Raw genomic sequence first — 24,806 nt, forward strand, 5'->3', positions numbered from 1 at the left:
AAGATAGTGATACCTCTTTCTCTTAAAAAAATAGTAAAGTCAGGTGACTGCCCCACTAGATTTAAAAAAATGGAGTCATTTTAACAATTAGAAAAGAATATTGTTTTCTTCACATAAAGAACCCATGAATTCAGAGTGGAAAACATTTGATTTTGAAAGATGCACAGAAAAGAAAGAATTGTTATAAATACGATTTGTTCAGAATGTAAGTATGGATTAATTACAGGTAAAAGGAAGAAAAACAGTGAGATGTGTGTGCGCATGAGTGTAAGTGTGTTGCAGATAAAACAGATTTTGAAGGCTGAGAGACATGACGCTACTTGTAAGGTATGAGGGAGACAAGACCAGAGGCGCCTAGAAGCTCGACTCCGGTGGAGTGCTCAGTTGAGACTTGTCTTTGCCCCATGGCCTGCAGCGTTTATGTAGAAATTGGGGATGCTTTTACTCGTTCCAAAGCCTTGCCTGATCAGACCTGCCCAGGTTTGAGTTTGGGAAAAAAAGTGTTTGAAGTAAACAGGAAAATTACTCACCTTAATGATGTGTTTTACTGGCACTGACAATGCTTTGATAGTCTGACGGAAATTTTTTTTTTTTTTTTAATTTTTGGAGAGCAGAGACTTAGGGCAATGTATTACTATTCCTTTTGGAAAAGAGATTCTCCAGTTAACCCACTTGCTATTACAGGGAAAAATGGACATTGTATTACTCAAATTTACAGAATTGTTCTTCCTCCTAATAAAATCTACAGCAGGAATTTTCCATTAGGTATTTCTACTGAAAATCAACAAAAACACAAGACCATTTATTCTATGTACGTTTAGGGGATGTGTCTCAGCAGTCACACTCGTGCTGTTCTCACAGAACAGATTCTTCTAGCACATGGATTGTGGGTCCCTGAATGTGTAGCTTGCTTTCATCTTTGATAGTGATTAAGACCATAATCCAACTGTTTTGAAGAGAGCTGGTGCACCAAGCAGAGCAAGCACACACTTTTTTTTTTTCCCCCATGGGGAACATACTTTCTTAATATCTGAATCTAAATCTCTGCTTAGGATGGTACATTTTTGGGGGGAAAAACAACTTAGGTAATTTGATTTGCTATTAAGTGTGTTCACACATAATAGCTAGATGTTGAGCTCATAAATGTTTTTCTTCATTTTTCTTTTTGCTAAACTTTTAAAAGATATGTATATATTTTAAATTGGAGGCCTGAGAACTGTATTATACTGAAGCATTTTAACCTAGTTGGGGCTAGAGGTGGGTGGTCTGGGCCTAGGAAGGAGTCCTGTGAGACAGAAGTCCTAAATTCTTTATACACATGTCCCTGATCCAGTGGCCTCAGAATGCAGTCTTGTGTTCAGATTTGGGATCCCACAAGTTAGAGTGTTTTGAGAACTAAATTTCTCTCAGTTTCACAGTGCCTGTGAAGTTTATGAAACTACTGTGTAGTTTATGAAACTACTCTAAGAGTAACTTGTACAGTCTGAACAAAATAAGATGGTTGGTTAAACTCAATGAATTTCAACTTTTTGTGCTAACAGATTGAAAGTAGTTTATAAAAGACTTTAAAACAAGCCATCTTTTGCCAGCTCTCTTTCCTTAATTCTCAAACTAGAAATAATTTACACTTTTTTTTTTTTTGGTCTAAGTCCTAATTGGAAATGAATCAGGTGACCAATAGATGAAATGAGTGGAAATATTGACTATGGTGTTTGTTTATCAGCCAGTTGGTATCTCAGATATAATGAGCTTAATGAATGAAAACTTTGCAAATGCATTCTTGCTGCCTTCTTGGTCCCTGTTCTTTTAACAACTGTTTGCCTTAAACCAGAGCAAATCTATGTTCAAGTCATTACAGGAGGTTTTATCAAAATGGGTTAGGATAGGTTTGCCTTACAAGACAGATGTTACTCTCAGTGGATCAACTTTTGAAGCAAGTGCTTACAATGCATCTTCCTTTGGATAAATGAAGAGTTGCTTTTATTCCATGTGTATTTGCTGCTTTTAAGATATTTCAATTTTGGTTCTGTCTATAGTCCACATTCATGAAAATGTCAGTTTTGGAAGAAGAGATCATTTTACTTGGTTCTTCTAAGGAAATATATCAATTGTATATGTGTGGCATTAACTGCCAAAGAATCTATCTAGAGTAGATTTTCTTATTTCACTTGGCATATGATATGCAACTGAATATGCCCAAAGCATTAGAATTGTCAGCATTTGTTAATGCAATTAATTAAAGAAAATGAAATAGTTTAGAAAAGACCTCCTAGCTTTGGTACTAATAGGCAAATGGGAGGCATACCTCTTCTAAGGTTGGACAAACCAAAGATTTTGCCCTGTGATCTATGAAAATTTTGATATTGATTAGCCAAATTATGCCACCTACTCTTATCTCATCCTCTCTCCCCACCCCTAAGAAATTTACAGTCACATTTTATAGATCTGTTTTGGCAATATCTCTTGTACCTATTTTCACTGTCCCTGTTCTATGGCAAGCCTATATATCGATACCTATGGATCAGCTGGTGCAGTTGACCCCATCCCTGTCCACTCAGCTGTTCTTCAGTGTCAGGCAAAGGGATCTTTCTACCAGTTCAGATCAAGGATCCTTGAGGGTCATTGTTGGTGACTGCACACTGACCTCCACACATGTCATGCTCTGATCAAAGAGTTCCTTTTTGTCCCAATCTCTTGCTATTAACAATAATCCCTTTTTGTTTCCTAAATGCTACACATTTTTCAGTGCACACATGTATATATTATCAAATTTAATCCTTATAAAAAAATCCTGTCAAGTTGGCAGGTATTACCCTCACTTCTGAAATGAAAAGAGTTATGTAACTTTCTTTGTGCATACACTATTTGGTACATAGGGAGTGAACCTTGTGCTTCTGGGCCACTGTGTTCTTCCCAGCATACTGTGCTTTCAAATACAGTTAGGGGTGAGGCTTCATTGTCAGCAGAAAATGACTTATGTTTCATTTTCCTGCCTTCATGCCTTGTTTTCTGCTATATCCCCTTTATACAAAATATTCCTCTCTTCCCAGTCATGCCTGTTAAGATTTCCTGTGTCCTGAAATGTGACTAGCTAAATGTTGGTAACAGTAGAAGATAGGTTAGGGGCCTGTCAGTTTCAATAAATCTAAAATTTTCAATAATAAAAATATAAGAGAACTTCTGTATATCCTTCCCAGCTAGGATTGCCAGATTTAGAAAAGAAATCATGATCTCCTGTTGAATTTCAGATATACACACACACACATGCAATGCTGGCATGAAAAAATTCAATGCAATATTTGGGAGGTACTTATACTAAAATTTGATTTGTTATTTTTGACGTTCAATTTTAACTGGGTCTGCTGGATTTTATCTGCTGACAATTCTTACCCAGCTCAAACATCATTTGAAGCACAAGTGAATTTTGAATTTTTCATCCCTCTTACCAAACGAAGTTCAGCATTAGTAAGGCGACAAAAAATTTGCACATGAGCTTGAATGTAACTCAGCTATCACTCTGGTCTTCCACAGCCCCTTGGGTCACCTCTCTCTCCTTTCTCAATCCTTTTCTTCTCCCTCTTTCCCTCCCTTTTTTCCTTCCCTTTTTCATTGTGTCATCACATCTGTTTCCTTCCTCTCTTGTCCCTCCTGATAATGGTGCAAATTTGTTGGCAAAGACAACTGCTCTTAACGGGTTTCTTTTATTATTTTTCTCGTTATTACTAAAACATTTTAATAGATAACTCTGCAACTCCTTGGCATAACTAAGACAGTTATGTTGCATTCTTTTCCCCATTGAGACTAACTGGAATATTATGTTTAAAGAATGCAGAAAAAAGCAAGCAAGATGAAGCATGTTTCCATCTTAAACAAATGAACTGTAAAGAAATAGGAAGTAACAATGTGATAAGCTTTTAAGAGGTGTTGCAAGTAGAGGTAAGGGTTTGTTTAAATCTCTCCCATCCACCTCCTCCTACCCCAGCAAACACAGATACATACTAGTGGTGCACACAGTCCCTAATTATCAACCATGGAAATAGAGATCACAAAATTATTTTCTTTCTTATGGATGCATTTAAAGTAGGAGGAGAGTAAAAGTTTAAGACTTGGATTAAAGGTATTAAAGAGCAAATCTGATCTAATTTATTAAGTTACACCTTTCCTTTTTGGAAGTATATTAACAATACCCTTAGGATCTCAGTATTTCAGCATGTTGACTTCCTGTACTTATCTGGAATAAAGAAACTCAGCAATTTACCTATAAATTGGTGTAGTCATGAAAGATATCCATCCTATCATTGTTAACTTGGAACCTTATGAACGCTTCTAGTTGAAGAGCCCTAAAGTTCCTTAAACTTTTTTGCAAGTTCATTATAGCCCACTTAAAAGCACCTGGTACCTTAAGTGTAATAAAAATACAGTAAGACTAAAAAGATCAGCAAGCACAGCCTCTGTTTATGTTTTGAAATCCATTTGCTACTCATTTCGCTCATTTTTAAATCCTATTATATTTACACCTGGGCATCCATTTCTCTTAAGGTGAAAGGAATGAAGGATATAAAATATCAGAGTAACAATGATTCTAAACAATTATTGTTGGTATTCTTTCATGGAGAGATTTAAAACTCTTTGCTAATCTGACTTAGTTCCTGTCAGAAGGACAGTACTGAATTATAGATAGAAGTACTAGGTGGTTTACTGCTCTCCTCTGCACAGAAAAAATAATAATAAAACACGATGCATTATTCGCAACATGGGAAATACAATTCAGAACCTAGAGAACTAGATTCTTACTTTCAATGATAGTGGTAAAACTGACTTTCTAGTTGTTTTTTTTTGTTTGTTTGTTTGTTTCCTTTTCTGCCTCTCTTCTTGGTTTCTTGATTCAGTAGTATCTTTCTATATAATATTAGAGATACCAGAAATCTATCTTCCTGCAAAATAGTATTTAGGATTTGATCAAAGATTTAACTTTAGAAATTTGATGTAAAAATACTTTGGATCACTAAAATAACTTAGCTGATTGTTGATCTAATATAAAGCTGCACAGTGGAAATAGCTACTGAGACAAAACCAAGTGATACAACAGCGAGAACTATTTCCCATCAAATATTTACCCGGGGCCAAACACAGTACTGTAAACAGGCTGGGACCAGGGGCTGCTTTGGTTGAGTCTTAAGGGTTTGCTATGGGTCAGACTGGTCTCTTCCCAGGAGCCTAGGTGGTCACCATGCAGGCTAGAAGCATGGGCACTGTCATCGGGGGGATTTGGAGATGAGCCTGGCCCTGCCACTTAGCAGCTGGGGAAAGATTGGGCAACTTTATTTTAAACTTTCTGAGTCTCAGTTTTCTTCCCCAGCAAATAAGGTTAATAATATATACTTCACAGGTCACTCTGAAGATTATATAAAACTTAAAGAACTTAGCAAACTATCTAAAGTAAGATGCAGAATGGTAAGCACAGAAACTACAGGTCTGGGTGGTATTTGCTGCAGTGTTTATGAGCCTATGAGGTGATAAACATTTTCAAGGTCTCTTGATAAGCTTCTAGAACTTTGAAACCGGATAACGATTTGGGATTCATGCTCCATTGTATTTGTGTCTTAAATTTATTCTGTTATATGACAGCAATATTAATAAATGGTAACCATCCCTAGATGTTAAATTTCTGGACAGCAAGGACTTGTTCCTTAACCTTCCTGTCCTACTATGTAGGATAGTGACTCGACACAGCAGGGGCTCCATAAATGCACAGGGAGACATCATAGCATGTGTACACATGGTGTGTACATACACAGTAGATCCCCTTGATTTGAAATTAAAACCTAGATTAGAAGCTTGGCCTCATCTTCTTCCCTTGCTTTGTTGTAAAAATTTGTTTTCCAACTTGAGTCTCTGATCCTTATTGACAAAAGTGGGATAAAGATGATTTTCTCATAGAGTTAACTGAGAATTAAATGAAACATGAAAATGTTCATTAAACTGTTATGGATTACCCCACTGGGTGAGGGATGGTGTACTTTTTGGAAGTCAGTAGAAACCGTTAACCTCTGTCCTGTCTAGACATATTCTCCCATTGCTTCTGACCAGATTAGCCCGCTAGCCTTCCATTACAGTGTCTCACAGATTCAAGCACCTCACCATGATTGGAATAGAGGGTTTAATTTTATGGTTGATTCTCAAATGAAGGCTCCAAACAAGTGATAGACCTAGTGAAAGGGAACAAAATATGTTTTGCATTATATTGCAGACGTTGCCTGGACCATCCCATATGGGTAGGAATATAAATGCCTCCAATGATGAATAGTTTTTTAATGTGTTTCTGTTCCTCGGAAAGACACAGTAGAGATAGGGTCATTTTAGAATACAAGCGTGTGTGTAGAGAAAGGGTCAGTAGAATACTGACCTGTAGAGATAGGGTCATTTTAGAATATGTGTGTGTGTGTGTGTGTGTGTGTGTGTGTGTGTGTGTGTGTAAATATAGAAAAATCACTTTCAACTCTAGCATCCATGCATTAAGAGGATAAGCTAACTGGAAGGGACTCTTTCTAGGTTGTGAGCCACAGTGTGAGGCATTGTCCTAGAACTGGGGATAAAACTTATTCTTGGCAGTCAGTCACTAAGACTAGTGTCTTCTGACCCAAAACTGCCTTCTTGACATACCCGGATAGGTACTGGGTTTGGGCCTGAGGGTAGGGAAATGACAGATGAAGGAGCCTAAGGCTTTGCAGGCTGTTGGGCTAGGTGAGTCCCCCTTAGAGCAAAGGAAGACACTGTCTCTCCCTTATGGATAAGGCTGAAACAGAGTGGTGCCCTGCTGGACAGCCTGGTCTGCAGACCTGCTACTGCTACAGTGAAGGGGAAGCTGAAGTCATGACTGTCTTCTGTCTAGAGTATGTGTTTATATGTGTGTCCAGAAGTGCTCCTATCTGCCCACTGCCTCAGCACTCCCATGTACACCCCCAGATAACTTCATGTGTTTGGAGGTTAGAAGTCATGGGTTCCAGTTCTGCCTTATTGCTCACTTCTGGTATGATCTTCCTCTGAGTCTGTTCTCTGATTTAGATATTGGTGAGTTAAACTGAATATAAGCATTTGGGGTGTGGCCTAAGAGGTCTCTGTCCTATCTGTCCAAGGTTCCCAGTAGAAGCAGTTTTTCTCCTCAGATAATTGTATTTTCCTTTATTGCTGGGGAATGGTCAGTTCTCTTTTGTGGAAGGGGCTGGAGTATGCATATGCTAGGTTTTGAGAGTAACTCATGGCGTGAGAAGACAGACTCCCTGAGTTTTCATTTCTACCATTTATTGGAGTGCTGCTTCAAACCTATAAAACAGGAGTATCATCTCACCACAATTTTCTTCCCTTGATTATGGTGACTTTAGGTAACATTGAAAGCAAGCTTGCACCCATTGAGTACCTACTGTATACCAGTCATTCTAACAAATGCCTTCTAGTCCCTGCTTTCTGATAGTAACTGCGAATAGTAGTACTTGTCAGGCGGGGCTGGCAGGGGCTGGCACTGGCAGGAGACACTAAATGAAAGGTCATTTTACCCTCCTGGGGAGATAAAGTTGCAAAATTACCAATCAGGTCTGTCAAATCTTTTTAAACAGGCTTTCCAAATTCATACCTTCAGGCAACTAGATTGAGGCTGACAGACTCCACCCCCCATCCCTTCCAAAGTTCTGTGCCAACATGCCACCCTCCAGCAGGGAGAATGCAGCTGCCTCCCAGGCCAGTGCCCAGGACTGGCCCAGTTCTACTTGTGGCCTCCCAGAGAGGTCCCAGGACACATTCCTTCCTGCCATGGTTTTTCTCCCTTGTAGTACAATCTGAGTCACCCCCCCTACACACACCCCTTACCTGCCAGGACCCCACGGGCTCCTGACTGGTCTTCATGGTAAGCGGGGTAGCAGACAGCCCACCTGCTTGATGTCAACATCTGTGGGCGCGGCCCCAGGAAGAATGTGCCGCTCCCAGCCTCAGCTCAGGTAATTAATCCCTACAACTGACAGGTGGCAACAGGCGGCCCTTTGGCGGGGGCCATCAGGAAAAGTGCTTGGAGGAAGGATTTTTTTTTAAGCATCAAGAGCACAATTCGTACATGTCTGGCAGCTAGACGGCTGTGGCAGGAAGGAGACAGGGAGGAGAGCAAATACCTTGCCAGATGACTATGGGGCCAATTTTGGGATCTCTTCCTGCTTGATCATTACAATAGATCCACTAGAGTATGTGACCTGGGACCTATTTGCAAGCTCACTTTGTAAATTTCCCTGTCCTTCGAGTTGACACAGTTTTAAGTGGAATGCTTATTTGTAATTGAAGGAGTTGCAGCCCAATTAGGGAAATGATTTTTCTAAGGTGATGCAGGAAGTCACTGGGCAGGTGGAGGACTTGAACCTTGTCATTTTGACTTCCTTCCACAAATCTTTGGACACTATGTACTGCCTCATTATGCAGGATAATGGAATTGGTTCTTGAATGATCGTTTGGTTTCCCACATGCCCTTTTAAAGTTGACTTCTCAAGGGAACACCCCCCTCTCACCCCAAACCACATATACATTTCACTCTTCCTTCCCTTCTCTTGGATTTCAGTACTCTGTGCATTATAGCCATCATTGAACATTAACTTGACATCTTTTGGAGTGGATATATTCAAGTGCTAAAACTTTTAAAGTAAATATGTTTTATTATCAAATATCTTTAAAAATTATCCCTTCCTTGTTGTGATATTTATAACACTCCTTAAGTGGATTTATTTGTAGAGGAAAAATCTAGAATATAGTATATACTTAGCCATGCGATTACATGTGATAGGTGATTCAATATAGTTCAAGCAAACCACACTGAAGCCGTGTCATCTGGTTTCTAGCTGAGTCTCTTTTTGCATTTTAGTGAGTTAGATATTTATATTTAATTTCTCAAAGGCTTTTGATCAAAATTTTGTTTTGACCCTTATTTTTTACATTCATTTATCATTTCTTCTTCCCAGTAATTTTTCTTCTAACCAGATCAGCTGCCAGAGCTTTACTTAGTCCTTTCTGAATACCCCATTATTTTGTATGATTTTCTTTCCTACAGTTCCAATTTTGGTTTCATCACCCTCTTACACTTAATGAAGTGCCTGTTTAATTTGTCAATTCCCAAAAATACAGTTCAGAAAGGCAAAAGATAAGTGACTGAATGTTTTCAGATAGCTCTGTCTGTCTAAAGTAAGACAAGTTTTGTATTTAATGATTGCTACACTTGAATGCATGCCATGGTAAAAGATTTCAGTCTTGCCTTTTTTTCTTGTCATATATTTTAGGTTATTTGAAATACTACAATTCCCACCTTCTACCTCTTGTACCCTTGAACTCTCTGATTATAAAAATCATAATTAGAAGTGCACCTAGCATTTCCTGTTAATGAAGGATTGTTGTTTTTTAGATTATTTGTAAATCTTATTACTTTTATTTTAATCAATCCAAATTAATGCAGATGACCAGAAATTGAGACTAACATGTTTGTGGCTATTTTAAATATTGGCTTAGATTTTACTCTCTTTTTAGGACCCAACTATCTGCAAGATAGTTAATTTGCCCTAAGTATCTTGGGCCAAAGATGCATCTAGTAGTATAATATACTATGATTCATTTTGTGGGCTAATGGTCAATAGATCATAATGGGTATATTATTACATTAGAAACAAATAACAAACATTTCCCTCTAGCATAATAGCATACAAATGTGGATTTATCTGGAAGCTGGCATAGGGGAATCAGGGTGGCTTTACCTTTATACTTATAAAATAGCTTTACTTGACCAGGGATTAAGAGGTAAGGTGGGTTATATTATTATTATTGATTTCTTTATGCCATGTGAGTTTATTCCATTTATATTCTTGGAGATTTGGGGGTCAAGGTAGTCTTGTGATTTGGGGTTTGCATGTAATTTGTCATTTCTTTGGGGAGAGGCTGAAAGAGTACAGCTTTTAAATTCTCTTTTTATTGGAGCGGGCAGGGAGGGTCTTTGTTGCACCTTTAGGAAAAGGAACTCTTGAAAAATTATGCAGGTGCGTGCAGATATTAGCTGGCATCTCTGTGCATTGTGATACTGAATTACCAGTCTGGCAGCCAAGAGCGTGTAATATAGTATGTCTACTGAGGCAGGTGGTGACGGTGGGGTCGTAGTTACTGGAATGCTTTTTTTCCCCTTTCTCTTTGCAACATATTATTAGTAAAGGAGCTGAATTTACTCTTGTTTTCCAAAATCCCCTGGAGTTATTTTATCTGAACATGATATTTGGCTTTGAGAGTTCATTCCTCAAAATGCTAAAACCTCCTTACCTCCCGCCCAAGACAAAATAAAACTTAGGCAAAGCTTGCTTTTCCATTTTGTTGGGGATATTATATAGCACAAAAAGTTTAGTTCATTTGTTAGTTTTGAGTCACCTCTGTTCCATCCCACCATAGAAATACTTTGTACGTGTGGATGTTGAAGACTGTGTGAGAGGAAATTTGGTTGAAATCCAACAACAACAAAAAAAATGGCTTTTCATTCTTCCTCATAAACTAGCACTTCCTATGAATAAGCACACTAATGAATAATCATACACACATATGATGCATACATTGATTCCTACTCTTTTTATGCATTTCTGGTCAGAAATGAGAAAGATTATCAACACTTGTTTTGCACATTTTTTAAGAATTACCTTACCAATGTGAACCTGCTGACTGACTTCTTTAACAGATTTGAACCAGGTCATAAAATATTCAAAATAGAAGAAACTTTGTAGATCATCTGTCAGAACTCCCTCAGAGGTTCCCCACATGAATGATTAGATCAAGACTCAAGAAAATCATGAGTTACCAAAAACTTCTCAGTGAGTGAGTGTCAGAAGTCTGACTTTTGAGAGATCAATCACTTCCATTTTTGGAAACAAATTCTTTCACATATCCCTTCTTTTCTTTATCTCTATCCTAGGCTTTAATTTTCTAATTTTACATTAAGATTTGCATAATGTAAAGAGTCACAAATGCATCCACTTCTCTAAATATGTAAAAAGATTGGTACAACCCACTGCTGACTTATGGAACCTAGGATCTGAGTTGGTTTTTAAAATAGTTGGTGGGCCTCCCCTGGTGGCATGGGCAGTTGAGCGCAGCGCTGTGAAGCTGTCCACAGCCGGTTCTATCCCAGCCAGCCTGTGAGGGTCTCACGTAGTGAGGCAGACCTCTCCTATCTCGCCCGCTGCTCCCCTCAGCAGTGTATTTCAGTCAGTCTGCCTGTTCTTCCCTGCTCTGTCTCTGGTGAATCCTCTCACCCTCCTGCAAATCTGGCCTGTATCCTGGTTCTTGTGTAAATAAATAAATAAAAGTCTTAAAAAAAAAAAAACTTTAAAAATAAATAAAATAAAATAGTTGGTATGCATTTCATGTTATTTTTCAGTTAAAGGCCCCATTTTGAAATTACTGTTACAATTTAGAGAGAAAATCTTAATTCTTAGGCAAATATACTTCCCAAACTAAACAGGATGTGAAAATGAGGCAAAAAGCAACATGGGATGTTCTCACATCCCTGCAGGAAATTGAAGATCATGTTTTATTTTTTAGATGACCTCAGAGTTTTTTATTTGTTTTTCTAATCATAGTTTTTTGTTTATATAAGTCACGTTGGCCCCCTGGTACCACCAAGTGGCACATGGTGAAGAAAACATGATACATGGAGAGGGATATATACATAGGACCTATGTCAAGATGGTCAATTTGCCGAGTGTTTTGAGCAAATCTTGTCTCTTTGGAGCTTGGATTCCTCCTCTGTAACTTATGTAACTGAATCAGTCTCTAAGCTTTACCTGGTTTATCTTTCTAAGAAAAGCTTAACAATGATACTAAAACTAAAAATGCCTTGAAACAGATGACTCAATAATAGAGATATAGGGTATCTCCCTGGTGCCTCAGATTTAAGTCTCAGTGCTATCACCGATAAGGACTGTGTTTGATCCTAGCCAGGGAGCTAACCCACATAGCACCACAGACTTCTCCTATCTTGGCCACTGCTCCCCCTAGCAGTGTGTTTCAGTCAGTTCGCCTGTTCTGCTCCCTACTGTCTCTAATGAATCCTCTCACCCCACCCCAACCTCTGGCCTATACCCCAGTCAAAGCTTCTATGCAAAAATAAATAATAATAATGGAGACATAGAATCAAATCATTGGTTAAAATGCAAAATCAGTCATTAGAGCGGGATGGAGTTGTAGCAGTATTGCTAGCTCTCCAGAAGTTAGTAAACATGAGTGTGTTCCCACATTGCCTATATTTAATGGCACACCTTTAGAAATTATTTCTTCAGGGATGCCTTCTGATCCTTCAAATTAAGTAGACCCTCATGTTCTCGCCTATCCTCTCTGCTTTTTCTTCAGAAAACATCACAGTTTTAGAAATGATGGAGGCTAGTGCGTCCTTTAAGCCAGCTCACCTGGGGTAAGGGATGGTTAGCTCCCTGGGACCCTGGACATGCCTGACTTAAATCAGATGCTCCATAAATATATCTTCAACTAATGAACCAAATTTTCCTCTCTGCATCTAAATTTTATATCTGAAAGTTCATGGAAGAAGGTTTGGATAAGATGTGCTATAATGTCCCTTCTGGGAGCTAACATCTCGTTTCTTTATTCTCTGTCTTCTAAAATCGTTAAGTCTGCAACTATTTTTCAAGTCGGTGCTACCCAGGCTAAATTTATTCATTAAAAATTTTAATTAGGGGCCTCCCTGGTGGCACAGCGGGTTGAGTGCCATACTGTGAAGCTGTCCACAGCCTCTGCAGTGCCGGTTCGATTCCCAGCCGGCCATGGAGATACCCACATGGCACAGCAGACCTCTCCTGTCTCACCTGCTGCTCCTCTCAGCAGTGTACTTTGGTCCTTCTGCCTGTTCTGCTCCCTGCTCTGTCTCTGGTGAATTCTCTCACTCTCCCGCTCCTCTGGCCTGTAAAAATAAATAAATCTTTAAAAATAAATTAATTAGGAGGTATTTCAAACATGAAAAACAATAAGTAAATCTAGACACCCAAATATCTATCAAAATGTTAAGTTTTTCCTTACTGCCTTTAATCCTTTCTTAAAATATTACAGATGAAACTAAAGATCTTCCTTCATTTTATCTCATTCCTGTCATTCAAATCAAGAATGAAATACCTATATGTAAGAACATGGATAAATCTTTAAAATGTGGCGTATGAAATAACAAACTACTAAGTAAATTATGAGCAGTGTAATTGAAATGCAGCTTAGGGATATAAAACTATATTACATATACTTATGCTAATATGCCTGTTATGTATAAAAAATGAATGGAAGCAGATACACCAAATTCACTTCACTTTTTTAAACAAAGTAAGTTGAGACAGTTTAGAACTTGATGATGATTAGAGATAAATATGAACAGTGTGATTGATCATACATGGTTAATATTCAAATTTAAGCACACTTTTGTTAGCTGGCAACAATCACTTCCTGATCATGTTGAAATTTTTTCACAATGATGCTCCCTAAATTACTTCAGCTACATTAGACACTTTATGTGAAGGGACTTAGAAATATGAGACTTCAGTAATAATCATAATATCTGACTTTTATGTTAGTCTTTACAGTTGTCTAGGATTTTCATATCCATAATTTGTTTTCTTCATCTGTAAAAGATATATATTAAAATGTTACTCCTGGGGAGGTAACATAACTATATAAAATATGGGAATTAAATAGAATATGCAAAATTTAAGTCTGGTCTTTTGATCTCTAGCCCCGTAAATGTTGCTCACAATTGTTAGTCTTGGATAAAGTTTTTTTCCAAGCCTTTTGACTATGAGAAATAACCCTTCACTCTTTCACAACAAATCAGTCTGTTAGTTCCAGCATTACCTCATGTTGTTTTATTTTCTTTATCCAGAATTAAAACTAATTATCTTTTCTGGTCTTTATTTGTTGAAGACTCCATTGACTCACTGAGTCTCAATGGGCTACTGAATATTGGGAATCCAGTGTTGAAACAAACCTATTCTTTCTGCTTTGATTTAGAAAAGGGATAAGCAAATAATGGGTAATATTTTTACAAGCATCTTTTGTTCTAATGAATAACTTTCCTTGGCCTATATTGATGTATCTGTGTATTTATTTTTATTATAATTTTTATTTATAAACATATATTTATTACATCATCCTTCATTTTTGTACAATGTATGATTTCCCCATGAAATTCCCACCACGAATTCACCTGTGCACCATCACCATAGTCCCATATGCTCTTCCCACCCGTCATGATCCTTCTCCCTCCTCTTCATGATTAAAACTACAAGGTCGAATTTTAAGTTTTCTCTCCTCATTTTCATTCATTATATTTTAGTTTAAGTCCTCCTCAAATTTTGTCTAAATTGTTCCTGATGAATCATCCTTCTTCCTACTTTGTTTCATTCTTGCTCCCTTTGCTTGTTTTACTTGCTATATAGGACTGATGAGGTTTTTTGCCTCCTTTAATCTTCAGTGACTCTTCACCTCCTAGTACAGTCCAAATATTTCTTATGACATCCCAAATATTACAGATCCCTAATTCCTCAGAATTTGGTCACTGCCTTCCTAGTTTAGCCTCCTTGCTTTGTGCTCTGCTCCTCTTCCTTCTTCCTCCAGCCCATCTATATTTCAGTCTTAGGTGACATCTCTAATTTGTTCATGATATTCTTCTTTTTGGAAAGCCTGCTCTGCCCCTTGAATGTCCCATTTTACATCTTTTGGTGCACCATCTAGTTGGTGAGTCACTTCTCTTCTAAGGTCTACTCTAAATATCACTACCTCTATGTACTCTTTTTTTCTACTTTAGTAGAATACAGTTCTTTTTCTTTTTCTCCTTATTTCCAGCCAATCATCTAGCTAAAACCTATGTAGAAACTCCTCCCCCTCACCATCTCCATTGCTGGCTTCAGTCACTGTCATTTTTATTTGGATTATTTATAGTAGCCTCCTTATTGGTCTCCAGTTTCCATCTTTGATGTATAAAGTCTGTTCTCATAACAACCAGTGTGATCTTATTAAAGTTAAAATCAGTTCAATCACCCTTTATACCCCTCCACTGTTTTCCTATCTTGCATCAAAGAAAACTAGAAACCTTACCCTGGACTAGGTGGTCTTGTGTGATGTAAGGCAAATGTTCTCTCTAATCTCTGATCTTTAGCCCCATAATTGTAGCCTTTAGTCTCTGCTCTGCAGAAAATTTACCTCCATGACAGACATACTCACCCAAGGATCTTAGCACTTACTTTCTCTAGTATTTGGAACACTATTTCCCAAGTGTGTGCTTGTCTTACTCCAGTGCTTCCTTTAGATCTTCCTTTAACTTTATCATCTTATCAATGGACCATTCCCTGGCAACCTTAGATAAAATAATGAATTCCTTATATAACACTTTCCAAATCATGACTCTTGACTCTCTGTCTCCATTAAATTTACCCTGATTTCCTTTTCTTTATAGAAATTATCACCATCTGATATAGTTTTTATTTATTCTAGAATGTTAGTATATTTAGAGCATTGACTTTGCTTTTGTTCATTACTGAATTTCCAAACCTGAAATAAGACCTGAATATAATAGTTGCTCAACAAATATCAAATTGACTAACCAGTAGTAGCCTACTCTATCCCCTTTAATTACATAACACTTTTCACATACTTCTGTTATTCCGATCGTGTTCTGGTTGTTGGTTTTTACACTGCTTCTGGTCTGTCAGACACTTGAGTGTAAGAATTGAGTTATTTTTTTTCTTTCATTTAATGATTCAAGGACCCACTGCATAGTGAGGATACATAAATTCCTGCATTCCTGGAATTTCTCTCTGTTCTCAATACAGAACAGAGTATCTGGCATTACAGAATATATGTTCGCTAAGTGTTTATTAGTTCGTGTAGTGGCAGGATTGGCCACTGAGCAAGTTTTCCATGATTCGAGCAGACAGGGGTAAAGGAGGAGTCCTGGAGCCCTCAGTGGCTTTCTCAGGCTTTTATTGAGCTTATATATATATAGTACAGCAACCAGGTACACAGCAGGCAGGGGTGCTGGTGGGCCAGGAGGCCAGGAGGCCTCCAAGCCTCTGGCAAGTCTTCCCTCTGGGCTTCTCTCTGGCTTGCTTTCTTCCCTTCTCTCTCCTGATCTTTCTCCTGTCTCTTCTTGGTAAATATCTCAATACTGCAGTCATGGCTCACAGAAGTAAACACAGCTTATAACAGTGTAACAAATGCAGGTACCCACCATCAGGCAGGGCAATCCTAATGGTGGGAGCTCAGAAAAGCCTGAAAATCATTTACCCTACAGTTAGTGAGTGAGTGAGGTAGATATTTATCTCATTTCTATTTTAGTTTGGCTAAATCATTAGGATCTTCAAATGTCACTTTTAACTTTCTACTAAAATATTATGAATTCCAGGAAGAGCAAAAATAAAAAAGCATGCATACTAGAAAGGAAGAAGTAAAATTTTCTCATACTTGACATTTGTAGACCATCATAAGGTGTCTACAAAAAGCTATGAGAATTCATCGTTTTAGCAAGATCAGAGGATAAAGAGTGAATATACAAAAGTCGGTCATCTTTTTATATACTAGGAAAACAATTAGAAATTTAAATTTTAAAAGTACCATTTATAATAATTAAAAAAGTAAAATACTGAAGACACAATCTAACAAAATACATGCAAGATTTTCACACTGAAAAAAGTATAGAACTTTCCTGAGGATAATTAAATAAGTTATAATAAAATGGATATATATATATATATATATATATATAGTATGTTTGTGGATTAGACAACACAATATTGCTCAGCCAACAATATTCCATAAGATGACCTGTATATCTGACACAATCACCAGGCATTTTTTGTGGGAATTGATAAACTGCTTATAAATTATACATAGGAATTCAAGGACTGAGAATAGCGAAAATAATTTCAAAAAAGAACAAAATGGGAATATTTAAGTTACCTGGTTTCCATGTGGAGTGTAGGAACTGAGACTATAAATCTCCTATAAGAAAGTGGAAAATGCTTCCAAAGTTGGAATATAAGGTGAATATATATGTGTGTGTGTGTGATCATACAAAGATACAAATATGCATAACATGTATGAGCTAATTAGATAGATGCTCAATATCATTAAATATCAGAGAGTCACTAATTTAAATTACAATGAGATCCACTGCATACCTATAGGGGTGGTAATTAAATCGACAATATCAAATGCTGACAATGCAATATATTTCAGGTTTCTTGCTGGTGGTAACACAAAATGGCACATCATCTTTGTAGAAGTATTTAGCATTTTCTTGCAAAGTTAATTACACACTTACCCAGCAAACACATATCTAGGCATTAATCCAGACAAATGAAAAAAATGTCCTCATTTATGTTTGCATATAAATGTTCATAATAGTTTTATTCATAGTAAATACAAGTCATGAATATTTGATGAATTGATGAATAATGAATTCCACTACATAATGAAATGGAATGTTGATGCCCACAAAAACATGAATGAATGTCAAGAATATTATGCTACACGCAAGAAGCCAGAACCACAAGATTATTTATTGTTTTATTGCACTTCTGTGAAATTTTAAAGATACAAAAGTGCAGTAAGAGAAAGCGGGAAGTTGATTACCAGGGAAAGGGGTAGGGAGGCAATTAACTGCAAAAGGGCAAATGATAATTTTGACATTGGGGCAGAGAGATGGAGGGAATGTGTGAGAAGGGATGAAATATGTTGCATCTTGATTGTTGTACTACTTTACACTAAATTGTAACTCAAAGCTGATTAATATGAAACAAAGCACACTCACTGAAAAGAATAAATCAAGCCTTAGAATGAAAGAATCTCAAGTTGTTGTTGGGAGACAGTTTAGAGATGAATTTTTAAAGTCCCAGAGAAGGGGGGAAGGGGACAGGAAGTTGGAGAAAGAGAGAAGTTAAAAAGATTCAATGTGGGGGGCCTCCCTGGTGGCTCAGGCGGTTGAGGGCCACACTGTGAGGCAGTCTGCAGCCTCTGCAATGCAGGTTTGATCCCAGCTGGCCGGTAAGAATCCCACGTGGCGCAGCAGACCTTTCCTGTCTCTCCTGCTGCTCCCCTCAGCAGTGTATTTCGTCAGTCTGCCTGTTCTGTTCCCAGCTCTGCCTCTGGTGACTCCTCTCACCCTCCCGCGCATCTGGCCTCTACCCCTGTTCTTGTGTAAAATTAATAAAAAAAAAAAAATTCATCTATTTAAAAAAAAGATTCAGTGTATTCAAAATTGCTGTCTCTGATGACTAGAGTCACCAAGGTATTTTAAAATCTTGGTGTAGATCAGATTTCTAATTTTTGTGATTTTTACAGAAAAGCCTGAAATATTAGTGAAGATGTTTCCTAGGGCATAAAGGAAGCAAACCAGTCCAAGGAATTATGAATATACTGTAAGCCAAGGAGACTGAATTTAGTATTGGAAAAATATTGATCCTCATAGAACCAATTTGAAGACAATGCAGCAAACAGACTAAAGTTAGCTTGGTAGAAAACCAACCACATAAGTCTTATGAAGTTCAGGACCTTATTCTAGAATGCCCCACAGACGGAAGAGAAACTGACACACACTAGCACTAGAACCCGGGTTGACTTCCTTCTAATTCAGCACTTTCTCAATTCTGTCACTTGTGGCCTCTTCCTGATATGAGCCAACATTATACTGAGAAACAAAGATGTTGATGTTAATTAGACTACTGTTGAGTTCCATTTTAATGTTAGATAAGATTGTATACCTTTTTAATTGATTCGGAAGGTAGCACAAGGTTGGAAGTTAGAAAAATATAAAAGTAAAAGAATTTGCACTAATGAGACTAGAGAAAGAGAAGAGCCAAGGACTGTCCTTACAGGGCTAGGACTGGCTCCTCTGTATTGATTGCTGTCACCGCAGGCAGGTCCTCTCCTTGCCTCATTTTCTTATCTCTAAAATGAAGATAATAATATGGATCCATTATCTGTTATCTGCAATTCTGAAATTCACAGAGCTCTGAAAACCAAAAGTTGGTTTTGTTTTGATTTAATATCTTAAGTTCCTGGCAAACTCATTTGGTGGTGAAGTTGGGTCTGAACTGTGAGCTTTATAGCCATTGTACAGTTAAGAGAAAATTCTTGTATTTTGCAGAAATGCTGAGGGGTCATTAAGGGATACTGTCCCAAATCCTACTCAGGTGTTCATAGTATATGCTATATGAACTTTACTCCCTTTCTATAATCTAAACAATTCTGGATTCTAAAACATCTGGCCTCTAGGGTTTCAGATAAGAGATTATATACCTTTAAGACCTTCCGCATAGGTTGTATAAGGATGAATTTCTTGCAACAGAACTCAGAAAATAGTGAACTATTATTATTTATCATAAAATTACATTCTCCACCCCTATCTCTGAGAATGAGTGAGGATGAACACTTGATGGCGCCTAAATTTAGTCTCAGAACTTTTATATTTTAGTATGTCAAACTTGACATATAGTATATCAATTACTGAAATGGAATGTTTCTCATAACTGTCTTACTCAGAGCACTTTTTTCTTGCAATCTTTACATTCTTGGAAGGACACTTTATTTGCCTGCAGGTGTTAGCTGACAGACTTATTTTTCAGTCATCTTTCCTAAGGTGCATCTTATGAAACTCTTAGTTAGATTATATTATCTCCTAACTAAAATGCAAACACATGAAGATGGTTATATACTTGGAATTCTCTACAAAAGCGAGATCATTAAAGACAATGTCTTTGTAGATTCATTGGTTAAAAACACTAGAACAAAAATATCCATCTAGATTTCATTCAGTGTTTCCCAAGTAGAACTTTATTTCTGTGGTTGATGTTTGGCATGCTTCCTATTTCTTTCAGCTATGCAAAACTCTTTTGCTGTGTTTAATCCTTGACCTGTGGGCATGGAGAACTGATTATGAAATATACTTCTTGTATTGGGAAATTTTTAACTGAAAATTTCATATAATAAAATACTTGGGAGAAAAAAAGAAAGATTACTTAAATAAAGATTATGTTTCAAGAGGAATAAATAAAGAAACTATTTTTAAATGTACATTTTGGTAGGTCATTTACCTTTAGTTAGAGCTGTGTTGAAACATAATCATGAACTTCTTTTTCATTCTGACTATTATTTCCCAGTGTCTTTCCCCTGGAAGAATGTTGCTGCCAATTTATGATTGCAACCTCTGTGTGTGTCTGCCTGTGTGTGTGTGTGTGTGTGTGTGTGTGTGTGTGTATGTTTACCCTTTGTTTGAGAGTTACTAGGTGCCCTGTTCTTCCCTGGCAATCCCAGTGCCTGGGGGAATGAAAGGGGAGTTAATCCTGCCATCAGAATGAGTGGGACTACACTGACTTGGAGAACCGGGGTGATAAGGTTCAATATGGTATGAGGATTAGAATGAACCTTTTCTGTACTGACTCTAAGGTAGTTCAGGGAAACAACATAGAGTAGAATCTTCTTCTTGTTTCTGGCTCTGGGTCTCAGGTTTTCTCCACCCTATTTTTCCAGTTCTGCAAAAACCAAAACAAAACAAAACAAAAACCAAAAAACAACCAGCCAATCAACTAATCAGTACTTCCTGCTAATGACTCCTTACACAGTCCATATTCTCTTCCGCTGTGATACTATGAGATAAATTTAATACTTTGGAAAGCGTTTGCTTTGTAATTTTCTAGATGGTCAGCCTAAGATAAAATCTCGTCATGCTCTGCCAGATAGTCCATCTTAAATATTTTTTTTCCATAAACCTTTTCTCTCTCTAGAGTATTACAAGAGCACTGTTAATTAGTCGGTTGACTATCACTAAATACCTAAAACTATTGCTTTTCCATTTAAGTGCTGGTACTCTATGATGCTGCTCATAGGGAAAGGTATTTAAACCCTAATGAGACTCAGTTTCTTCACACACTAAGAAGACAATAAAAGGAAATAGTGACATCAATGTGTTTTGATAAATGTGAAATCATTTGTAAACATAAGAATTTCTTTAAAATAATGTATTAGTCTGATCAATATATAACTCTCTCTAGTATGATTGCTATGCCATGTCGAGAGAAAACAGTAATGATCAGGCAGCTATAATGTTGCAAAAAGTAGACATATGTTCCCTGCTCTGTTTTGGGATGTAACAATATCTCTTGTGGTTCTTGTCTTCTCTCCATCGCCCATCTCTAAGCAGTATTCCACTGAATTGAAAAAGCTGTACTGCCAAATTGCGAAGACATGCCCCATCCAGATCAAGGTGATGACCCCGCCTCCTCAGGGTGCTGTCATCCGTGCCATGCCCGTCTACAAGAAGGCTGAACATGTCACAGAGGTGGTGAAGCGCTGCCCCAACCATGAGCTGAGCCGTGAATTCAATGAGGGTAAGGAGAATAAGAATTTGCAGCTGTTTAAATTAACTCCTTGTTGATAGAGATTCTGTGGAGATTTTTGTTTGGGACAGCGCTGCCTAGTTCCAACCACTGCAGTCTAGGAGTAACTGGGTCACTGTTTTAGATAACAGAGTATCTGAGGATACAATATATAAAAATAATTTTTAGATATACAAATAATGGATAAATATGTCCCTTTCACAATGATTGGGCTATAAAATACATATGTATGTAAAAATGTTATGAAATGAACTAGACTCACTTCTCAACTACTTATTGTTTCCTTAAAAAAAAAAAAAATGAGTGGGAGAACAATGTGGCATCTAGTCAGTTCAGCCTGGGCTAGGACATCCTTCAGCTTTAGTGTCTTTCCCAGAGTAATTTTTCAAGGCTAGCCCAATCAAAAGCTGGAGTGGTAAGAGGGAGAGCATGACAGGGGGAAATATGAAACAATTAGAAAAGGAAAATGGGAAAGAAGAAAATTAAATGAATGAAAATAATGGGTAAGAGGAATAAATGGGAGCTCTGGAACAACAGCTAGGAGGGGAGACTGTGCAGTGAAATACTAGGCACCTGGAGTAAATATCTCATAGCCCCTGTAAGCTCTGTATCCATCCATAAGTCATGCCCTGTGTTCTGAGCCTCAGATCCAGCAATAGCTTTATAGAAGAGATCGCTATTTTCCAGGGGTAGCTTATACCCAATATTCTAAGATTGTATGAAAGGAGGTTAAGTAATGTATACAGAAAAGTGTAAAAGAAGGACAGGAGAAAGTATTGGACTCATCTAAGAATGATGAGAATGCAGGAGGATTGGGAGTTAGAATATTTATATAGAAAATATATTTAAAAGGAGGAATAATTTATAGCTGAAAAGTTTGAATGATAACAATATAAAAGATGGCAGAGAAAAAATAATAGAGGAAAAGAATAGGCAGAAATTTAAATAGGGAAAATAAAGTAATATCTTCCCACTTTAACATAACTATTTTTGACACATTGCTATCCCTCATCATTATTCATATGTTTACATCTTGCTTTTAATTTCACAATATGTCTGAAAGATCATTCCATATAGCTAGAGTTTATTATTAATTTTCATAACTGCCTTTGATCCATCAAGGTGACATAAATTTTATTTTTTGTTTATCATTGCTTGATGTAATAGTTATTTTTTTAGTTCTTGCAATAAGGTATGATGCTTTACAGAGCATTTTGATACACTTGGTATTTTATTTTCATTGAATGTCCGTTTTTGTGGACTAGAAATATGCTGTTAATGGTTGAAAACACTTTTATAGCTTCCAATTTTTGAATCAGATTCTTGCTTGTGTAGCTTTGTACTTTGCCAATAATCACAGTTTTATGAAATTTTGCTTACCCTCTTTTTCAAATGTCACTCCCTTTTTATTCTCCAATTTGGGCTTTTTTCAGAATGACAAAACCAATGAGTTACTCATTTTTTATGAAGGAGAAAAGGTATATAAATGGGGGCTTTAAGATGGAGAACAGAATAGGTAAGAGGAAAGATAATATCCTTGCCATCTGTTGCCTCTTATTTAGTACTTTGGCTGGTAATTTTTGGGGCAGCATCTTCTCTCAAGCTTTTTAAATATTAATGTGCTTCTTATCCTTCCACTTTTCAGTGGAACTGGCAAAATTCCCTCTGCTGATCAGGTCAGAATAAAACCTTGAGTCATTTACCTTATACATCAGAAACCTCAAACTATTCCCATAAATATAGACAAACATTCTAGTGCTTTCTGTTGCTATAAAGGTTATGAAAATGTGTGTATTAGATGTCTGGCAACAGAGTCTGCTCCTTTTTTTAAGTATGTATGTTTCCTCTATTATACAAACTATTTCTCGTGTCACCAACTTTATGTCTATATGGTTTCAGTTGATTTTGTGTATTTGGAGTGTGCTAGAATTAACTATCTTTTATCTTTCTCCATTTTGCAGGACAGATAGCTCCTCCTAGCCATTTGATTCGAGTAGAAGGGAACAGCCATGCCCAGTATGTAGAAGACCCCATCACAGGAAGACAGAGTGTGTTGGTACCTTATGAGCCACCCCAGGTAAGAAGATAAGAACTGGATAGATTTGAGATAGCATTAATTTCAGTAATAGAGGGTGTTCTGAACATTTATTTTTCTGTTAGTTCCTATCAGCAAATATGTTACCATTTTGTGTTTTTTTCTCTTCGTCTCCTCCATAGTCTCTTTTCTCTGTGTCCTTCAAATCTCCTAAATTTGTAATAAATTAATTTGGTAAAATGGCTCCATGCCTTCTTCCCATCTTAAAAACAGATAATAATTGAACTTGCAAGTAGAATAATGTATAACATCTCATCCAGGGAATCTTAATTGGCAATTGAACCTGGTGGTCATAGATATGCATGACCACCAAGAATTTTTATACTAGCTTGAAAATGAGGAGCCAGCTAAGAGAGATGTCCTCACTGATGTGTGAATGAGGAGATGGCCATATAGAAAAGTAGAGTTGTATGGCCTGGCTGTGTGGACTTTCAGCTTGTGACACTCCTCTGGGCTCCGCTTCATATAGCCTCACCTATAAATGAGCCCTTTGGACTAGATTTAAATCTGGGGGCCTTTAAAGATATTTATACAAGTGTGCATTCAAATAAATATTGTGTTCTTTTACTTAACATAGGGGAAATATCCTGGGCATATGATTTTATACTTAGTCATTTTTTTCAGCTCTCCCTTTTCAGTGATTTTTAATATATGTCACCCTGTTTCAATTGGATGATGTGGGTCAGCTTATAAATGATTAGGGTCAAAGATAATTGTTTTGGAAGAGCATTCCTCACCTTATGTAGCGTCCATTGTTGTAAACAATGGCTTTACACTTCCCAAGAAACAAGACAAAGAGAATCTATGATGGGTTTCTGACCTGGCCTTCTCGGAAGAAAGCACATCACTTCAGCCGAAGTAGAGTTGTTTAAAAAGAAGGAAGGACTGCGAATGACAAATATCAGTTCAAACCTTTGTTAACATGGGCTTTTTTTCCCCACATATTCAGGTTGGCACTGAATTCACGACAGTCTTGTACAATTTCATGTGTAACAGCAGTTGTGTTGGAGGGATGAACCGCCGTCCAATTTTAATCATTGTTACACTGGAAACCAGAGAGTAAGTGGCATAAGCAGAATTGTCATTCTGCAAAACCATGGGCAGAGGGCAAAGTGAAATTATGTCTGCTTTATCATTACCTTGGCATGCACAGCAAAGAACTACCCTTGATTTTGTCCTTTGTGCTTTAAATCCTTGCTGCAAACACTTACATAAAAGATCTAAGAAAGTGGAGACAGAACGGGTGGATAAAGACAGAGGGGGAAAAAAGA

General features: G+C 37.3%; 1 protein-coding gene across 4 annotated transcripts in view; it reads left to right on the top strand.

Annotated features, from left to right (window-relative positions):
• TP63 (tumor protein p63) overlaps positions 1-24,806 on the top strand; it is a 276,044-nt gene that overhangs the window by 200,977 nt on the left and 50,261 nt on the right. For all 4 annotated transcript variants that reach the window (XM_054700436.1, XM_054700437.1, XM_054700438.1 and 1 more), the window contains 3 exons: positions 21,245-21,431; positions 23,402-23,517; positions 24,485-24,594. In XM_054700436.1, the coding sequence (XP_054556411.1) occupies positions 21,245-21,431; positions 23,402-23,517; positions 24,485-24,594 (413 nt within the window). The remainder of the gene's footprint in view (positions 1-21,244; positions 21,432-23,401; positions 23,518-24,484; positions 24,595-24,806) is intronic.

The sequence above is a fragment of the Talpa occidentalis genome, unplaced genomic scaffold, assembly GCF_014898055.3.
Source record: "Talpa occidentalis isolate TD23 unplaced genomic scaffold, MPIMG_talOcc4v2.1 talOcc4.4, whole genome shotgun sequence".
NCBI lineage: Eukaryota > Metazoa > Chordata > Mammalia > Eulipotyphla > Talpidae > Talpa > Talpa occidentalis.